Raw genomic sequence first — 21565 nt, forward strand, 5'->3', positions numbered from 1 at the left:
CCCATAGAGTCACACGTGCTAACGACTACAGTCATCAACAACGGCTTCCTTAGACCTAAAGACTTAAGTCGGTTATACTGAAATGTGGCAAAGAAACGAAGCCATATGGAACGTTGATAAACGTTCTACTAGTGGGACCTATCAAATAGTGAGTAGTTGAATCCCGATGCCTGCCACGTGTCCGATTACACTTGATAGGTCCCACCTATGGAACGAGGAGTAGTGCGCACAATGCACCCCGCGCATAAGACGTAAGAGCCTCGTTTAACATTTTCCCATTTTCCTATTTTCCGTTTTAGCTTTTTTCTCAGCTATCCCAGTAGGACTCTTACGAGGGGTTAAAAAAAAAACACAAAAAAAGCAAAAAGGCCCTTACGCTCTCTGCTCTGGGGTTTCGGCTCTCTCTCTCTCTCTCGCTTTCTCTTCTGTTTCTTGGATGTTTGGTACGTCGGATGTGTATGCATCCACCTCTCGTCTCTATTTCTTCGTCTTTGGTATGACGCAACCTCTTGTTTATAACTTTTTATTCATTTTTCTTTCGAAGAATTCGTCTTCTTAATCGCAAAATTTATTTCATTGAGAGTTGCTTTCGGTTTTGTTTATGCAATCTGAGCTCATATTTTGGGTTTCTGTTTATCTTATTCTTTGTTCCTAATCTGTTGCAGTCTCTGGAAGTAGAGAAGTTGTGTTGAAATGGCAACCCTAAGATCGACTTTGCCGTTGCGGCTGCGGCATCTATTGACCGGGGAAGGAGCAGCTGGTCCTTCACTCAAACTGGAGTCTGAACCTGTGAGTTTTGATTTCCACGCTTTCTCTCTTATTTGAATGCGATTCATCTCTGTTTCTGTGCTAGGGTTTATCGGAGTCCTTAATTATTATGGTTAAGTGTATGTTTTGGTTTTAACTTAGATTTCCAGTTGTTTTTTGGATAGGAGTGTTTATCTCTTTGTGCCTCATTTTATATTTTCCAGTTTTTGTTTGTTCTCATTCCGAAAGACAGACACTGTTTAGTCATCTAACTAGTAGCTTTCTTAGTTTATTCTTTCTATCTCTTTTTTTTCAAACAATCGAACAGAAGTTCGTTGATGGTGCAGTTTCTCTTTTAGAGGATTTGGTTTCAGGCTACTTTGTTTAGGCCAATCTGACGTAGCAACATGCTTTAGTTTGCACTTAATAGCTTACAGAATGTGGCTTGGTCTTTGCGACCATTTTTGTTATGTTCCAAAGTTGTTTCAATCAATAAGAAAGTTAGAAAATCGTTAAAATGCTTTGACTATTGTTTTGGGAGTGATGCGTACAAGAGGAGAACTTGGTTTATGTCATTATTCTTAGAGTTTTCAATCCGAGGGAGGAAAGACATCTAGCAAGTTTTAAGATGGAGGTCAACTCAAGTTCTACTGTGAGGAGTCATAAAAGCTGGAACGACTCTCAGATGCATAAATAAAACAAGTGATGAAATCTAAGCTTTGTTTTTGGTGACCATGTGTTAGAATTGTTATTTTTGGGACATTCCATATTTGTACTCTTAGGTTATCATCCTTTTTCTGTGAATATCAAATGCCTGAGCAATAAATTCGGAAAATTTTATCCAGACAACTAATGTGGTGAACTAGGATCTGCAGAGAGTCTGCAAAATGCTTCTGTTAGCGGGGTACAGAAGCTTCTTGGGGTTTTAAAATGCGGAGTGAGGATGATATTTCTTATGTGACATTTTGTAGGATCTAAAATAGCTAGTACATTTCACCTGATTTAGTAATTTCAGAGATGTGATTTTGCATAGAGTTGTAAGTCATATAAGGATGAACAATGAAAATAAATTGAACTGTTATTATAATTTTAATATCATAAGGTGTTGTTCTTGGGGGTTTATTATTCTATTTAGAGTTGTCTTGACATGAATATTGAGTTTGTGATGCAGGTGCACTACCTTGGACCGACCCAAATCCATTTGGGTATCTAGATGGAGATGAACCGGGTCCAGTTTGAGTTTTTGGATCTATTAGGATTTTAGGAATTTATGTTATTTGGGGAAATAATGTCTTTTAGTTTATTTTATTCTGTTTAATTTAGAAGCTAGCTACGTAGGGTATTTGATTTGCCAAATGTTCTTAGTTTACTTATTTGAATAAGTTTCCTAGTTAGAGAGTTAGTCTTTATGTTTAGGGGTCTTTTATTTTTCTTTATATATGGTGTAATTCCCCATTGTTGAATAGATTGAAAAGATGATTTAAGTTGATTGTGTGTGAGAGCCTGCGTGGCTGTGAGCATCTGCGAGTTTCTTCTTCCACCCCCCTTTCTTATATGATTTCCTCTCCTTCCCTTCAACAATGAGATCCCTCTCAGGTTTCCTATCAGAGCCGAAGGATCCATCTCCTTCCCCATCAACCTCTATCATTCCCTTCCTATCAATCTCTCTCATCCTATTCTTCTTCTTCCCCAAATCTTTTCCCGTTCTGTTTCTGCCGTAAGTTACCAGCATTGAAAAAAAAAATGAATCTGTTGAAAACCGAAATCGAATCAAAACCCCAACCCCTTCTCATCTCCTTCCCGCAGCAACTCCCACTAACCTTTCCCCACCCATTCTTTCCATTCCAGTTTCCCACCCCACAGCATTTCCGTTAAAAAAAAAACACTGCAACAGTCCTCTTTCTTTACCATCTCCCGCAGAAAAAATCCACCCCTCCGTTACATTCCTTTTCCCCTCCCTTTTCCACAGTTACAACAACCCCACTGTCCCTCATCTTTCTCTCTCAAACATGATATCAGTCGGTTTCCCTTCTAGGGTTACCGCCAATATAAAAAAAAGAATCGAGAATCGAGAATCAAGAATCGAGAGAGAAGAATTTTAGCAGTGGAAATCGCATCGAGCCTTACCTGGTTTCGTGACTGCAGTTCGATTACCAGCACTCCAGTGTACCTGATTTATGCACTTGGAAGCCCCATTGTTGATCTCGAACTCCATCTCCAGCGTCACCCTCGCTTACCAGAGGTCGGCTCCGACACATCTTCCTCGCTGGCTCCTTCGCTGGTTTCTCCTTTCAAGTAGAAAACCCCAAATAGGAGACTCTACCTACTGTTGGTAATGTAATATACGAATCCCTCCCCACTCCCCACATCGTCTCTTTTATCTTTTCTCCTTTTGCCCAAATTGCCTCTCAGATTTATATTTATTCTGTTATATCCGTTTTTCTACTCACTTCCCGGTTTCCCCTTTACTTTATACTTGATACTGCGTCGTCCCCTTGTGTGTTCGTTGCACTTCCCATAATTACAGTTGTGCCACTAGTTTCATAAACTTCTCTTTATTTACGGGATTTGCCATTAACTCCTTGATTTAAGATTCCGATGGATTCTTTTGTGTTCAAGTTTAGAGTTTGATCGTCCAATGGAAAGCTTGCTATGTTATTTATTGATGAAGGGCAAAGTGACAATTCCGTATCGCGATCTGTGGTTGATATGTTATCAAAGAATGACCAGATCATTATTTACTCTTGAGGATTATGTATTCGTCGAATTATCCGTTTCTCAGTATTGTGACGGTGCATATTGTGAAGTATTTGATTCTCCTCAGCGTATTATTAAATTGGGTTGAGAATGGTTGGAAGAACGAAAAGGCATTATTGATCGTGACGGAAACTTGTGCATCCTACATCCTTTTCACATGCGCTAGACATTCATTCTTCATGGGTTAGTTGATGATGTTTGTTCCAAGCCAAAAGAGGCAGCACTAGTGATACAATCTCAACTAGAACAACAAATAGTGGCAATGGATCATTTGGTAATCCAGATGGAGATGAACCGGGTCCAATTTGAGTTTTTGGATCTAGTAGGATTTTAGGAATTTATGTTATTTGGGGAAATAATGTCTTTTTAGTTTATTTTAGAAGCTAGCTACTTAGGATATTTGGTTTCCCAATTGTTCTTAGTTTACTTATTTGAATAAGTTTCCTAGTTAGAGAGTTGGTCTTTATTTTTAGGAGTCTTTTATTTCTCTTTATATATGGTGTAATTCCCCATCGTTGAATAGATTGGAAAGATGATTTGAGTTGATTGTGTTTGAGAGCCTGCATGACTCTGAGCGTGTGCGAGTGTCTTCTTCCCCCCCCCCCCCCCTCTTTTGTGATTTCCTGTACTCCCCTGCAACACTAAGACTCCTTTCCTCTTCTTCCTTAACCAGCACTCCACCAGTTTGTGTTTTTTTTTTCAAGGTGGGGTTGGAAGAAAGTAGTAGTACTGATTATTTTGTCGGTTTTGCAGCCTCCTAAAGTCAAAGCATTTATTGACAAGGTGATCAAGAGTCCATTACATGATATTGCAATACCTCTTTCAGGTTTTCGTTGGGAGTACAATAAGGTGATAACACGTTACTCATACTGCTCGTGCAATCTCCTTACCTTTTTATTTTTTATTCATGTATTCTCTGCCTTTCTTTCAGGGAAATTTCCACCACTGGCGACCGCTTTTTCTCCATTTTGATACATATTTCAAGACATACATTTCTTGTAGGAAAGATCTACTCTTGTCAGATATTATTTCAGAGGATGATGGCGTGTTCCCGAAACATGCTGTCCTACAAATTCTAAGAGTCATGCAAATAATATTGGAGAATTGCCATAACAAGAGTTCATTTAGTGGCCTGGAGGTATGCTGCCTGATACTATAAATTGTTCAATCAGGAATGTATTTTTTGTTTTTTCTAATGTGTCTTTAATCTTATTTTTCCTGACAGCATTTCAAGCTCCTATTTGCATCCACAGATCCTGAAATTCTCATAGCTACTTTGGAAACCCTTGCCTCTTTGGTGAAAATTAATCCTTCCAAGCTACATGTGAGTGGGAAGTTGATTGGATGTGGCTCGGTAAACAGTTGTCTCTTGTCTCTAGCACAAGGATGGGGGAGCAAAGAAGAAGGCTTGGGTTTATATTCATGTGTCATGGCTAATGAGAGAATCCAAGATGAAGGGCTTTCTTTGTTCCCATCTGATATAGAGAATGAATATGACAAATCTCACTATCGGTTAGGGTCGACCCTTTATTTTGAATTTCATGGGGTTGATTCCCAGAATGTTGAGGGAAGTAGTTCAAGGAATATACCATCCAACTTGCGTGTTATACACATCCCAGACATGCATCTGCAGAAGGAGGATGATCTATTATTTCTGAAACAGTGCATTGAGCAATATGATGTACCTCCAGAGCACAGGTTCTCATTGCTGACAAGAATTAGATTTGCTCGTGCCTTCCGATCCCCAAGAACCTGCAGGCTGTACAGTAGAATTTGCCTTCTTGCATTCATTGTGCTTGTCCAGTCCAATGATGCTCATGATGAACTTGTCTCTTTTTTTTCCAATGAACCAGAGTATACGAATGAGTTAATTAGGATTGTCCGCTCTGAAGAATCTATTCCAGGAAGCATTAAAACACTTGCAATGCTTGCACTGAGTGCACAGTTGGCTGCATATTCTTCATCTCATGAACGTGCACGGATATTAAGTGGATCAAGCATCATTTCTGCCGGGGGCAACCGAATGATTCTGCTGAATGCACTCCAGAAGGCGGTCTCTGCACTGAATAGATCTAGTGATCCATCATCTCTTTCCTTTGTTGAAGCTCTTCTACAGTTTTATCTGCTCCATGTGATATCTTCTTCAAGTTCTGGAAGTGCTATTAGGGGATCAGGCATGGTTCCGACCCTCTTGCCTCTGCTACAGGATGTTAAATCAGCCCATATGCATCTTGTCTGCTTTGCCGTAAAAACTCTACAGAAGCTCATGGACTATAGTAATGCAGCTGTGACCCTGTTCAAAGATCTGGGGGGAGTAGAACTTCTGGCTCAGAGATTACAGACAGAAGTTCATAGAGTTATCGGTCTGGCTGGTGCAGATGGAAATTCAATGGCCATTGGAGACCAGTCAAGATATGACGATGATCGGTTATACTCCCAGAAGCGGCTTATCAAGGCTTTGTTGAAGGCACTTGGGTCTGCTACTTATGCCCCTGCAAATACTTCAAGGTCCCAGAACACACATGATAATTCCTTGCCTGCCTCTCTTTCATTGATATTTGGCAATGTAGAGAAGTTTGGTGGTGATATATATTTTTCTGCAGTGACTGTTATGAGTGAGATTATCCACAAAGACCCTACTTGTTTTTCGTCTTTGCATGAATTCGGTCTTCCAGATGCATTTCTATCATCAGTGGTGGCTGGAATACTCCCTTCTTCAAAAGCTATTACATGCATTCCCAGTGGTCTTGGTGCCATTTGTCTTAATGCGAAAGGCTTAGAGGCTGTAAAGGAAACCATGGCCTTACATTTCCTTGCAGACATTTTCACGAGTAGAAAGTACGTGGTTGCAATGAATGAAGGTGTTGTCCCTTTGGCAAATGCTGTGGAGGAGCTTCTGCGACATGTATCCTCATTGAGAAGTACCGGGGTGGATATTATCATTGAAATTATTCATAAGCTTGCTTCCATGGGTGATGATGTGGGCTCAGGGTTGTCAGGGAAAGTGGACAGTGGTACTGCAATGGAAACTGATTCTGAAGATAGAGCGCAAGAGGGGCATGGCTGTCTGGTGAGTGCAATAGATGTGGCAGCTAATGGCATCAGTAACGAGCGTTTTGTTCAACTCTGTATCTATCATGTGATGGTACTGGTTCACAGAACAATGGAAAATTCTGAAACTTGCAGGTTATTTGTGGAAAAGAAGGGAATTGAAGCTTTAATGAAGCTTCTGTTGCGGCCTAGCATTGCACAATCATCTGAAGGGATGTCAATTGCTTTGCATAGCACAGTTGTGTTTAAGGGTTTTACTCAGCATCACTCTGCTGTACTGGCACGTGCCTTTTGTTCTTCTCTAAGGGATCGTTTGAAGAAAACTTTAGACGGATTCAATTCAGTGACCGGTTCATTTTTGCTGGATCCGAGGATTACACCAGATAAGGGAATCTTTTCCTCACTTTTTGTTGTTGAGTTCCTTTTGTTTCTTGCTGCCTCTAAAGATAATCGTTGGGTGACTGCATTGCTTGCGGAATTTGGAAATGGTAGTGAGGATGTCTTGGAAGATATTGGGCGTGTGCACCGGGAACTTCTATGGCAGATTTCTCTCCTTGAAGATGCCAAGCTGGACGTAGGAGATAAAGGTTCCAGTTCTGGTCCTAGTTCAGATCCACAGAAATCGGACTCAAATGCTGGTGATACTGAAGAGCAAAGGTTCAACTCATTTAGGCAGTTTCTTGATCCATTGCTGAGACGAAGGATGTCAGGATGGAGTGTTGAATCCCAGTTTTTTGATCTTATAAGCCTTTACCGTGATCTTGGTCGTGCTGCTGGAGTTCAGCCGAGACTTGTTATGGATGGTCCATCAAACCTGCGGCTTGGATCTAGTCAGCACTTGCATGGTTCTGGTTCTTCTGATGCTTCAGGGCCTGTAAGTTCAATGGAAGGCGATACCCAGAGAACTTACTATTCATCCTGCAGCGATATGATGAGATCACTTGCTTTTCATATTAGCTATCTATTTTTGGAGTTGGGAAAAGTAATGTTGCTTCCTTCACGTCGACGGGATGATACTATGAATGTGTCTCCAGCAGCAAAATCTGTGGTTTCTACTTTTTCCTCCATTATATTGGACCATTTGAATTTTGGAGGATACACAGACTCTTCTGGTTCAGAGACACCTATATCATCAAAGTGTCGGTACTTTGGTAAGGTCATTGATTTCATTGACAACATTCTACTGGACAGACCTGATTCCTGCAATCCTATATTGTTGAATTGCTTTTATGGGCACGAGGTTGTTCAAGCAGTCCTGACCACTTTCGAAGCTACCAGTCAGTTGCTTTTTACAGTTAATAGAGCACCTGCATCCCCTATGGACACTGATGACGGGAGTTCGGTGCAAGGTGAGAAAGAAGAAACAGATAATTCATGGATTTATGGGCCCTTGGCTAGCTATGGTACACTAATGGACCACCTAGTGACTTCATCTTTTATCATCTCTCCTTTTACAAAACACTTGCTTGGTCAGCCTCTCACAAATGGAAATGTTCCTTTTCCTCGAGATGCTGAAGCATTTGTAAAGGTTCTGCAGTCCAAGGTACTGAAGACGGTGCTTCCCATTTGGACTCATCCTCAATTTACCGAGTGTAGTTACGAGTTTATCACAACAGTTATCTCTATCATGCGGCATGTCTATTATGGAGTTGAAGTGAAAAATGTAAATAACAACAGTGGAGCCCGTATGATAGGCCCTCCTCTAAATGAATCTGTTATTTCAACGATTGTAGAGATGGGCTTTTCAAGGTCTAGGGCTGAAGAAGCTTTGAGGCAAGTGGGAGCAAATAGTGTGGAAATGGCAATGGAGTGGCTATTCTCACATCCAGAGGAAGCCCAAGAAGATGATGAGCTTGCCCGAGCTCTTGCCATGTCCCTAGGCAACTCTGGGACATCCCAGAAAGATGAAGTTGATGGAAATGCAAGTAACCTAGATCAGGAAGAAGAAATTGTCCAGCTTCCCCCTGTTGACGATTTGTTAATGACATCTACCAGGCTTCTGCAGATGAAGGAGCAGCTAGCTTTTCCAGTTAGGGACCTGCTTGTGATGTTATGCTCCCAAAATGATGGTCAATACAGGTCGAAAGTTATTTCCTTTGTCATTGAACATGTTAGGGTTTGCAGTTCAATTTTGGATAGTGGAAACAGTTGCATGCTATCTGCTCTGTTTCATGTGCTGGCGCTAGTTCTTCATGAAGATACAGCGGCTCAAGAAGCTGCCTTCCAAAATGGGCTGATTAAGATTGCTTCTGATTTGCTTTCTCAGTGGGATCCTAGTATGCATGATGGACATAAAGGCCAAGTTCCAAAGTGGGTGACCACAGCTTTTCTTGCAATTGATAGACTGCTGCAGTTGGATCCGAAACTAAATCCAGATATTTCTGAGCAGTTGAAAATAGATGATGTTAGTAACCAGCAGGCTAGTGTAACCATTGATGAGGATAAGCAGAACAACTTGCAGTCTACCTTTGGGTTAATGTCACGATATATAGATGAGCATGACCAGAAGCAACTTATTGAGATTGCATGTAGATGTATAAAGAATCAGCTACCTTCTGAGACGATGCATGTTGTCCTTCAGTTATGTGCTACGCTTACAAGAACTCATTCTGTTGCTGTTGCTTTCCTTGATGCTGGTGGTTTGCCATCTCTATTGTCTTTGCCAACAACTAGCCTGTTTTCTGGATTTGACAATGTTGCTGCTACTATAGTTCGTCATATTCTTGAAGATCCCCATACTCTACAGCAAGCAATGGAATCTGAGATCAGACACAGCCTTGTATCTGCCACTAATAGGCACTCTAATGGAAGGCTTACTCCACGCAATTTCCTTCTAAATCTGGCCTCTGTCATCTCTAGGGATCCAGTGGTCTTCATGCGAGCTGCTCAGTCTGTGTGTCAAATTGAAATGGTTGGTGAAAGGCCATATGTTATACTCTTGAAAGATCGTGAGAAAGATAAGTCCAAGGAGAAAGAGAAGGAGAAGGCATCGGAGAAAGACAAGCACCAGCTTGCCGATGGGAAGACCTCTTTGGGTGATGCAAACTCAGTGGCTCCTGCGCAAGGCAAATTGTCAGATTCAAATTCCAAGAGTGCCAAAGTCCATCGGAAATCTCCTCAGAGTTTTATAAGTGTAATTGAGCTTCTGTTAGATTCTGTGATAACCTTTGTTCCTTCACAGAGAGATGATGGTGTGGTAGATGGGCCATCAATAGCAGACATGGACATTGATGGTGCTGCAAATAAGGGCAAGGGGAAAGCCATTGCTACTGTTTCTGAAGAGAGTGAAACCAATAACCAGGAAACTTCTGCATCTCTTGCGAAAACTGTTTTCATTTTAAAGCTTTTGACTGAGATAATGCTTACTTATGCTTCATCTGTTCATATCCTTCTCCGAAGAGATGCTGAAGTCAGTAGCTGTAGAGGTCCTCCCCAGAGGGGTACTAGTGGGAACTACAGTGGCGGAATATTTCATCATATTCTTCAGAAGTTCCTACCGTACTCTGGAAATCATAAGAAGGAAAAGAAAGTAGATGGTGATTGGAGGCAGAAACTAGCAACAAGGGCGAGCCAGTTCTTGGTTGCATCCTGTGTTCGCTCTACAGAGGCGCGGAGAAGGGTTTTTACCGAGATTAGCCATGTCCTCAATGACTTTGTTGATTCGTCTAATGGTTTCAGGCCACCAGATGGCAATATTCATGCTTTTATTGATCTGCTCAATGATGTCTTAGCTGCTCGGTCTCCCACTGGGGCATATATTTCAGCAGAAGCTTCAGCAACTTTTCTAGATGTTGGATTGGTTCTGTCTCTGACTCGAATTCTCGAAGTTTTGGACCTGGATCATGCTGATTCTCCTAAAGTTGTTACTGGACTAGTCAAGGCTCTGGAGGCAGTTACAAAAGAACATGCCATTTCTGCTGATCCTAATTCAGGAAAGGGCGAGAACACTTATAAGCCTCCTGAGCAGAGCCAACCTGGAAGAACTGATACTGGGGGTGATAGATTTCAGTCTTTGGAAACTAATTCCCAGCCTGATCGTAGTGAAGCAGTTATTGACCAAATTGAACCTTTTACAACAGTCCAAGCCTCTGGCAGCTCAGAGTCAATTAGAGATGATATGGAGCATGATCGGGATATGGATGGTGGTTTTGCTCCTGGAGCTGAAGACGATTATATGAATGAAAATTCCGAGGAGGCTGGGGGTATTGAAAATGGAATGGATTCTGTGGCGATAAGATTCGAATTCTCTCACAATGTGCCAGCTAATATTGGTGATGAAGATGATGACGAAGAGATGTCTGGGGATGATGGAGACGAAGGTGATGAAGATGAAGATGAAGAGGATGAGGAGCATAATGATCTGGAGGAGGATGAAGTTCATCATATGTCGCAGGAGGACACTGATCAGGATGATCATGAGATTGATGAAGATGAGTTTGATGAAGATGTGTTAGAGGAAGAGGATGAAGAAGATGAGGATGACGAAGGAGTTATTCTGAGGCTAGAGGAGGGCATTAATGGAATAAATGTTTTTGATCACATTGAAGTTTTTGGCAGAGAAAATAGTTTTCCTAATGATACTCTCCATGTGATGCCTGTTGAAGTTTTTGGATCAAGGCGCCAAGGGCGTACAACATCAATATACAATCTTCTAGGAAGATCTGCAGACCATGGTGTTCCTTCCCAGCATCCTCTTCTGATGGAGCCACCTTCTGTACTGCATCCAGCGCCTCCTAGACAATCAGGTGAGTAGTTGATTTCCGTGGTCTGGTTTCAGATTCTGTAATTGATCCTCCAATATTTGAATTATACTGATAATCAACTGTAAAATTTTTCAGAGAGTTCGGCTGATATGGTCTTCTCTGATAGAAACTTGGACAACTCATCATCAAGGTTAGACACTATTTTCCGGTCACTTAGGAATGGACGGCATGGACATCGTTTTAACATGTGGGTAGATGATAGCCAGCAGCGTGGTGGATCAAGTGCAACTGCAATACCCCAAGGCCTAGAAGAGTTGCTTGTCTCCCAGTTGAGACGGCCTACATCTGATAAACCTTCGGATCAGAATACAACTACGGCGGAACCTCAAGGTGAAGGGGAGCCAAGTCATCTAGAAGAATCTGAAACAGGAGTAAGGACAGATGCACCTGTAGAGACAATTGTAAACAATGGTAGCATTTCTGCACTGCCATCTGATTCCACAGGAGTGGATGGTATAGAAAATTCTGATGGCAGATCAACAGCAAATGATTTTCATGGAAGGGAGGGATCAAGTGCACATACTCAAGCTGTTGACATGCAGTATGAGCACAATGATGTAGTTGTGCGGGATGTTGAAGCAGTGAGCCAAGAAAGCAGTGGAAGTGGTGCAACTTTGGGGGAAAGCCTTCGAAGCTTGGAGGTGGAAATAGGAAGTGCTGATGGCCATGATGATGGGGGAGAAAGGCAAGCCTCAACGGATAGACTGCCTTTAGGTGATCTCCAATCAACTCGAGTTAGAAGAACAAATATATCGTTGGGAAATTCCAATCCAGTGAGCTGCCGAGATTTATCTCTTCAGAGTGTTACTGAAGTGTCAGAAAATCCTGGTGAAGGAGCAGATCAGAGTGGTCCTGATGAGCAGCAGATCAACCGGGAAGCTGAGTCTGGATCAATTGACCCTGCTTTCCTGGATGCTCTTCCTGAGGATTTGCGTGCTGAAGTACTTTCAGCTCAACAGGGTCAAGCAGCACAGCCTTCAAATGATCAACCTCAGTCTGCTGGAGATATTGATCCTGAATTCCTTGCAGCGCTTCCCTCAGATATCAGAGCAGAAGTTCTAGCGCAACAACAAGCTCAGAGACTACAACAGTCGCAGGAATTGGAAGGGCAACCGGTTGAAATGGATGCTGTCTCAATAATTGCAACATTCCCTTCAGACTTACGAGAAGAGGTTGCGTATTATTTATTCCGCTGCAATTTGCAAAATTTTGAAGAGTTTGTTTCTTGGTACGATTAGTAACATATTTTGCATTCTCAGGTGCTCTTAACATCCTCCGATGCTATTCTGGCCAATTTAACACCAGCTCTTGTAGCAGAAGCAAACATGTTGCGTGAGAGGTTTGCACATCGGTATCATAGTCGTACTCTTTTTGGCATGTACCCTAGAAGTCGGAGAGGTGAATCCTCCAGACGTGGTGAAGCTGTTGGAGCCTCTCTTGACAGAGCTGGAGGAGGAATTGCTTCGCGTAGATCAATGGGAGGTAAACTACTTGAAGCTGATGGTGCTCCTCTGGTGGATACAGAAGCTCTAAAAGCCATGATTCGATTGCTTCGTGTGGTTCAGGTTATCGGATATTCTCTCTCTTGCTTTCACACACACTCTCATGTGTTCACACAGTGAAGCAACACTTGTTTTCTGATCTATGATACATTGATGCGTAAATTTATGCAGCCATTGTATAAGGGCCAATTACAGAGGCTTCTCCTGAATCTCTGTGCTCATCATGAAACAAGGACCACTCTGGTGCAAATTCTGATGGATATGCTGATGCTTGATATGCGGGGGTCCGTCAATCATTTGAGCAGTACTGCAGAGCCATCCTATCGGCTTTATGCTTGCCAGAGTCATGTTATGTATTCTCGTCCTCAGTATCTGGATGGTAAAGTTTTACTCTGGTCCTGTAGGACTCTTTCGATTTCCCCCTCTTCCCCTCATTCATCTCTCTTTGTGTTTATTCCTGTTCTTTTTGGGGTTTTCGGGAATCGTGAAGTATTTTTGAATATTTTTACAGGGTTCATTTTAGCAAGTACCTTGGAAGGTTCATTAATTGCCATTTTCGTTCTACAAGCTATATCTGATCTTTTTCTTTAATTTTTATGTGTAGATGTTAATAATGTATATAATATATGATGAGGTTATGCTATTAGGTGTGGGGATTGGCAAGCAAGAGGAACATCTAGCAATAGTAACTGATACACTTACTACTCTCCTCTTGTTCTTGTCTAGGTGTCCCTCCCCTGGTGTCTCGGCGTGTTCTGGAAACTCTGACTTACTTGGCTCGGAACCATCTTTTTGTTGCAAAGCTTCTGCTTCAGCTTGAGCTTCCACAGCCACCGGTTAATGAGTCGGATAGCTCTGAACAGGCTCGTGGAAAAGCTGTTATGAGGGATGAAATTGAAAGCAAGCAACATCAAAATGGAGATTTCTCCATTGTCTTACTTCTAAGTCTCTTGAATCAACCACTTTATTTGAGAAGCATTGCTCATCTTGAACAGGTAATGCTCACTTGATTTTGGTGTTTATTTATTTACTTGATTTTTTTTAAGGGCTCCTGAATTTTGTTTCAAATATTAGTGAGTTCTTTACTTTCCTGTTTCAGTTGCTAAATCTTTTGGACGTAGTCATTGATAATGCTGAAAACAACTCCAATTCATCCAACAAGTCTGGGGAATCACCTGTAGAGCATGCATCTGGTTCTCAGATGCAAGAAGCTGAGCTAAATGTCACTGGTGGTTCATCTTCTGTTGGTGATGTTATATCATCCAAGACTGATGAATGCCTCAAATCCTCAGGTTCTGGTACAAGTAATGAATGTGATACTCAAGCTCTATTATTCAGCCTACCACGAGCAGAACTTAAGCTCCTATGCTCTTTGCTTGCACGGGAGGGGTATGTGTAACTTTTATCAACCTCTAATTCATTCAGTTTTTAGAATGTGAGCCTTTCTTTGGATTAGTTTAATGGTTGGTTTACCCTTATTTACTCAAATCCTTTTTTAGCTTGGTAAGATTGGCTGTATTTTTTCAATATAGTTGATTTATGGATGCTGTATCAATTTAAACTTGTATCCAATTCATTAAAGTTTTAGACATGCATGCCTGATGTATCATCTTCATGGTTTTCAAGTTCTTAATTATGCGACAGATCTTTGTCTTGTTTCTTGTGGACTGTGTACAACGATATAAGAACCACGAAAACAGTACCTACAAGTGTAAAGAGGAAGAAGAAGAGAGGGAAGAAGAAAGGAAGAGAGAGGGCAAAGAGAACTCGATGGGGGGAAGAGAAACCCTAGAGCTGATTCAGAAGAGGCCACCATAAGCCTAGGTCCACATAATTATAACTTGATAAATAGAAAATTACAAGGACAGAGACAGTCTAACATAATTACAAGTGACAAGTGGTGAACCCAACCAAATGATGAAGACATAACAGAAAAGACTACGCTATACTGTTTAACACTGCAAAAAATTACGTCATATGTTGCCCTGGTTTTACTTTCTTCTGAATTCTGATATCTTAACTTTCCAAGACTCTTTTTTTGGTCTCTTAAGAAATTATTCAACTATGTTCATGCATGAGACATATTTCTCTTTCGGAGTAAACCCAATTATCAATATATGTAGGAGTATAATCAGTGATTTGACAACGTAAGCAATAAGAAAAACTTTTATGCAATTCATTAAAGTGTTATACATGCATGTTTAATGAATCCTAATGGTTTTCAAGTTCTTAATTATGCAACAGATCATTGTCTTGTTTGTTGTATACTGTGCAAATAATTACATCATATGTTCTGAGATAGCTTTCTTCTGAATTCTGATATCTCAACTTTGAAAGAGTTGATTTTTTGTTTTTAATCTCTTAAGAAATTATCCAACTATGTTCATGCATAAGACACACGTGGTAAGTGTATCAGAAGCGCCCTCATCATCCTGTCAAAATGATTTGACCTTGAACAATTTGATAGCTGTATTGGAATATGTTCTGGTTGAAATTATGGCATAACCCAAAAAAACTTCCTCTAACCCTTATTTGAACCTCCAAATACCTCCTCTAGTAATATTTGGATTTTGAACTATCACCGTCAAAGCCATTACCTTAAGCAATGGAAGAAGAAGAAAGTAATGGTATTGCCCTAAACAATGCTTTCCAATTCAGAAAGTAACATGGAGGATTGAATGATTAATATGTACTAATTTCTTGACAAAAATAGTGCAAAATGTTGGATTAACTTCCAATGTCTAAAAATGGTTATATAATCTAACCTAAATACTAGGGTGCCTTTAATCTTTCTCTCCCCACTTCACTGAAACTTTGTTTCTTTGCAAATTTGTACCACAGCAACAGAAGCAGATGTACCTTTTGTGCATTATTTTAATTGGTTGGATAGTTATGAACTTTCTGCTGTGTTCCTTTTTTTTTTTTATTGTAGTCATTTTACAATGCTTATACTTAGAATTCTTACTGTCGTGAATTTGAACCTTTCTATTTGACTTTCTCAGGTTTCACAAATAAACTTGTTCATTTATTTGTTTTTGATCTGTTTCATTGTTTACTTGACTGGATTAGCATGCTTCACTCGTTCTCCTAGGCTCCATAGATCTTTTCACAGATGTATATGATGGTTCTGCTATCTTAGGTTGCATTAATTTTTCGTCATAGTTATGTTGAAGCTATTTCTCTTGAGTTTTGAATTGCAAGCTAAATGGTAGTTTGACATTTCTTTCTTCTCAGATTGTCAGATAATGCTTATGTTCTTGTCGCTGAGGTATTAAGAAAGTTGGTGGCTATTGCGCCAACTCATTGTCATTTATTTATTACTGAGCTAGCTGATTCTGTTCAACAATTAAGTAGATTTGCAATGGATGAGTTGCGTGTATTTGGAGAAGCAGAAAATACACTCTTGAGTACAACTTCTACTAGTGGGACTGCAATCCTGCGGGTTCTGCAGGCATTAAGCTCTCTTATTTCATCCCTACATGAGAAAGAGAAGGATCAACAAACCCCTTCTAAAAGGGAGCAAAATGATCCTCTCTGTCAGGTAGGGGAAATTAATGCTGCCTTGGAGCCCTTGTGGCTGGAGTTGAGCACTTGCATAGCCAAAATTGAGAGTTATTCAGATTCAGTAACTGATCTGTCTGCATCATCTACAACCATCACATCCACAGCCACTGGTGTAATGCCTCCACTTCCTGCGGGTACCCAAAACATCTTGCCATATGTAGAATCTTTCTTTGTGACTTGTGAGAAGTTGCATCCTGCCCAGTCTGGTGCTGGTCATGACTTCAGCATTGCTGCAACTTCTGATGTTGAAGATGCTTCATCTGCTGCCCAACAGAAGACTTCATGTTCCCTTGCAAAAGTTGATGAAAAACATGTTGCTTTTGTCAAGTTCTCAGATAAGCATAGGAAGCTATTAAATGCTTTCATCAGGCAGAACCCTGGTTTGCTTGAGAAGTCATTTTCTCTCATGCTGAAGGTTCCACGCTTCATTGATTTTGATAATAAGCGTGCTCACTTCCGGTCCAAGATAAAGCATCAGCATGATCATCATCATAGTCCTTTGAGAATATCAGTAAGGAGAGCATACATTCTTGAAGATTCATATAACCAACTGCGCATGCGTTCAACTCAAGACTTGAAGGGGAGGTTAACTGTTCATTTTCAAGGGGAGGAAGGTATTGATGCTGGTGGACTGACAAGGGAATGGTATCAGTTGTTGTCTAGGGTTATATTTGACAAAGGAGCACTACTTTTTACAACAGTGGGCAATGAATCAACATTTCAGCCAAATCCCAACTCTGTCTACCAAACAGAGCATCTCTCATATTTCAAGTTTGTTGGGCGAGTGGTGTGTGATTTCTCCTCTACTGGTTCCTGTTGTTTTTTATTACTTAATTATATTTTTTGCACTTATTTCTTCTATGTGTTGCAGGTTGGTAAAGCTCAATTTGATGGTCAACTTCTGGATGTCCATTTCACTCGATCTTTTTACAAGCATATCCTTGGGGTTAAAGTAACATATCATGACATTGAAGCCATAGATCCTGATTACTTCAAAAACCTGAAGTGGATGCTTGAGGTGTGTTGCATCTCTCTCTCTCTCTCACACACACACACACACACACACACGTTTTTGTGCATGCCGAACTGATTTCCTAGTCTGCCTGCTCAGGACTTATTGCACTGCCCTAGAATCTGGGCAGATCAAGTGGGGCCTAAATTTTATATAGAAATAGGGTACTGGGTCTTCTATTCATCTTGTTAAGTTTCAGACCTTTGACAAAATGGAGTTGGCCATGTGGTTGGATATGAAGCTTTATATCCTAATAAAAAAGTGTTGAAAACAAATAGATGGATGAAAATACAAAGAAAAAATTGCCTATCCAGCGGGGGGTGGGGTGGGGGAGAGAAAAGCTGCTGCAATTGTTTTTGCTCAGTTGGGGGACGAGGATCGGGGAATAAGATTGGATTTGGTTCCAAAATTTTGAACAGACCAGTGGAGATAGTGCCCTATCTATCTAGGTGCCGACAAGCTAGATTAGCCGTCTAATATACTTGCTGTGTATTTAAATGTGCATGCATGCGGTCACCTTTGTATTTATGTATATATGTACATGTCCACGCACATGTATTTCTTTGCTGGGCACATATTAATTTTCTGCTTAACTTCTGCAGAATGATATAAGTGATGTTTTAGACCTTACTTTCAGCATTGATGCTGACGAGGAGAAGTTGATATTGTATGAAAGGGCAGAGGTAATTGCTGCCACCTGTCTCTGAAACCTTATTTAATGATATAATACTCCATAGTCAATCTCAGTCATGATGAAATTTCAGGTCACTGACTGTGAGCTGATCCCCGGTGGTCGGAATATTCGAGTTACCGAGGAGAACAAGCATGAATATGTCGGTCTTGTTGCTGAACATCGGTTGACCACGGCTATTCGTCCTCAAATCAATGCATTTTTGGAAGGTTTCAGTGAACTGATACCTCGGGATCTAATATCTATTTTTAATGATAAAGAACTGGAGTTATTGATAAGTGGGCTTCCAGATATAGACTGTGAGTTCCTTAATTGCCAATTTAGTACTCATGCTGGATATAATGTCAATTTTGTGGACCATCCTCTCCATCAATACCCTTGAGAACTAATGAGTGCTATTCCTATGTTTTTTCTGCTTCATTTCTTTCAGTGGATGACCTACGGGCAAATACTGAGTATTCTGGATACAGTGCTGCATCTCCTGTTATTCAGTGGTTTTGGGAGGTTGTTCAGGGTTTCAGCAAGGAGGATAAGGCTCGTCTCTTACAGTTTGTGACTGGCACCTCAAAGGTACCTTTGTTGTCTGGAAACTCTATACCTGTAGCAGTCCTTATAAATGGCCACTGTTTTAGTGAGCAATCAATTTCTTGAAATAAGTCCTATGAGGGTAGTTCTCCCATGGTATGTCTAGCCCATTAATGCATATGATTTCTAGGTTCTGCATTTGGCAATAAACTACTGTTGTGATACTGTTTGGGTGATGGATTTTCTATTCGTATTACCAATTTCGAGCATTAAAGGTGATTGATAAGATACAAATGGTACCCAAAAAATACAATGAAACAGCACAAATAAGCAACAGAAATAAAAGAGAAACAATAGCCCTCAGAAGGTTACAAAAAAAAGGGGGAGGGGGAGGGGGAGGGGGGGGGGTGGAGAAATGATTTATATCATTTTTTTCTTCTGGCTTGATAATTTTTTGTAAGCTCTTTCTGAGCATGCCCGTTGACCTGTTTTATATTGTCCTCGAGTCTCACATTTAATATGTATATTTACTAAAAGGGGAAAAAAATAATTATAATAAAAATTTCCCTTTGCTTTAGCAATAATTTCCTCGCTTTCTGGCGAACACAACAACAAATATAGGATACATGCTTGAAAGTTTACAAATACGTCTGAGACGTAGCTTTGTCCGTATTGTAACCTTATTTCATATTGAAACCCAAGGTTTACCATGCCAATTTTTTATTCCTTGCCAGTAATGATTCACTGCACAAGTAGCTAATGGTACAATTCCTTGCAGGTGCCCTTAGAAGGTTTCAGTGCACTTCAAGGAATTTCAGGCTCGCAAAGATTTCAAATTCATAAAGCTTACGGGAGCCCTGACCACTTGCCTTCAGCTCATACATGGTAATCATTCCTCTTCAAGTTTTGTGTAAAGTGTAGTTGAGCAATCAATTTTAAATGTATATTCCTGTCTCATGCATGCATGTAAACATGCCCACACCCCACACTCAAGGTTCAAGCAAGTGGAATCTGCCTGAACCCTAAAAAAAGCCTATTTTTTGAATCAGGATCCAATTCGACCAGAATCCGGTCTGATTCTGATTCTTAAAACCTTGCTCATATGACAAATGGGCCACATTAATGTGCATGCCTAGGTGATGACTTTTGTTTTATAAGATGCTTCAGACAGTCTACTTTTGATGACTTAACTGCTGTATTTTCTGTGGTCACTGCAGTTTCAACCAATTAGACCTACCAGAGTATCCATCTAAACAACATCTGGAGGGGAGACTACTTCTGGCAATTCATGAGGCCAACGAAGGGTTTGGGTTTGGTTGAGAACATTTGGGTATCAATGTGTCCTGTAGATATATTGTGTTTACATAGAAAAGAAAAGGAGAAAAAAAGGGGGAGAATTGGGGGGGGGGGGGGAAGGGTAAGAGCAAATAGAGCTGATAAGTGTTAATTTAATTGTACAGTATTTTTTTCTTCTTGTGTATTTATTAATTACTTTGGTAATGCTTTTGGCGGTTTTGTATTCGCCAATGTACCATTTCTCCTATTGTTATGCTTCCTGGAGTGTATTAATCTTGTTGATAGTCGTACCAAATTTGGGGATGAAGGCTCTTGTTTGGTTCTTAGAATAGATTCTGCATCTATTATGTATTTTGAAGTGACAAAACAGAGAATCATTTTCAGAATGCATTCTTGACCTGAAATATATTCCGAGAATGCAAACAGAGTACAGATGACATAAACGATTTTACTGAGCAAGCAGGCATGAGTGAAGACGGACTACAGTGGATGATCTAACAACTGAGCAGCCAGGCTCCCTATTGCTGTGGCAATTTAATGGGCCTCGTGTTCTTACTGACGGTTAACAAACTGAAATTGAAAACATTTTGAAGTTTGAGAAATTTCCCCATTTTGGATGGTTAAAACTATTTAACATTGGGAGAGATTGGTGAGTCAATATTGATAGAAGACCGAGTTCCATAGTTGTCCTATTTGTTAAATTTGGTCCAATTTCAGTTTGAAACAAGTAGGGGAAGGGTGTAGAAACTGAATTCAAGTGAATATATATTACAGAAAGGACATGAGATTCTATGATAATGAAATGGCATTTCTGTAGCTAAAAGAAATTTTGTCTAAAGAGCAGTTCGTTCTTCACATAATGGAATCTGATTTTGTTTAATTCAATGATTTTACTCCAGTTACTAACATAAGACAAGTAGGTTATCATCGACCAATGTTCGGGTGATGGTATATATGGCATACTGTTTTAAGCATATGAGATTAAGGATTAGAAGAGTAGAAGGATAGTTGTTGAACTCTCAAGTCATAACCTTAACCCTTGTCAACAAAAAGGTAAAGTTAGCAATGGATAGTCGAAAATTCATATTCGGTTTACGTTATTATCCATTTAGGAGAAATTTTATTCAAAAAATCACTATCTGAAAATTATCCAAATCTGTCCAAAAACTAATACGATATTATCCGAATTCGTCCGAATATGATCGAATAAGAATATGATAATGCCACTATCTAATCAAATTTGATCCGTTTACATCCTTATATAGGAACCAATCAACGTCAAAATGCGTCTCTTAAGTCGTATCTCAAACCCATCGTAGTTACCCAAAAATATGAAAGGAAGAAAAAAGAGTTAGTTAGGATTAGGAATAACATGATTATAGGAGAAGTGGTGAGAAATGACATGTATAGTCTAGGTCTTTTATTAAGTATGACTTTGGATAGAGTCTATTAGAGGGCAAGGATCTATGTAGTAGATCCCATTTAATTGAGATTCTCCTGATGTGATGTTCTGGGTTGTGCATCTTGCATTTGTCATTTTCATTTTTTCATTAAGCATAAAGATAATCAAATATCCCAAATCAAAGCAAAAAAAGAAATGGATCTTTTAGATATAAAATGGGATAAAAGCATATATAGATATAAAGAATATATGTAG

At 40.2% G+C, this 21565-nt stretch overlaps 1 protein-coding gene across 1 annotated transcript; it reads left to right on the forward strand.

The window, feature by feature from the left end:
* The first annotated feature begins 320 nt into the window (after nucleotides 1-320).
* Nucleotides 321-19984, forward strand: LOC122660573 (E3 ubiquitin-protein ligase UPL2-like). Its single transcript, XM_043855939.1, has 17 exons — nucleotides 321-494; nucleotides 666-789; nucleotides 4258-4353; nucleotides 4436-4642; nucleotides 4730-11300; nucleotides 11394-12490; nucleotides 12578-12883; nucleotides 12992-13199; nucleotides 13547-13815; nucleotides 13920-14209; nucleotides 16055-17171; nucleotides 17256-17402; nucleotides 17999-18079; nucleotides 18161-18386; nucleotides 18518-18657; nucleotides 19391-19497; nucleotides 19830-19984. The coding sequence occupies exons 2-17, from the start codon at nucleotides 694-696 to the stop codon at nucleotides 19930-19932; spliced, it is 11061 nt and encodes a 3686-aa protein (XP_043711874.1). The 5' UTR covers nucleotides 321-494; nucleotides 666-693; the 3' UTR covers nucleotides 19933-19984.
* Nucleotides 19985-21565: the final 1581 nt, after the last annotated feature.

Source organism: Telopea speciosissima, chromosome 4, assembly GCF_018873765.1.
Source record: "Telopea speciosissima isolate NSW1024214 ecotype Mountain lineage chromosome 4, Tspe_v1, whole genome shotgun sequence".
NCBI classification, from domain to species: domain Eukaryota; kingdom Viridiplantae; phylum Streptophyta; class Magnoliopsida; order Proteales; family Proteaceae; genus Telopea; species Telopea speciosissima.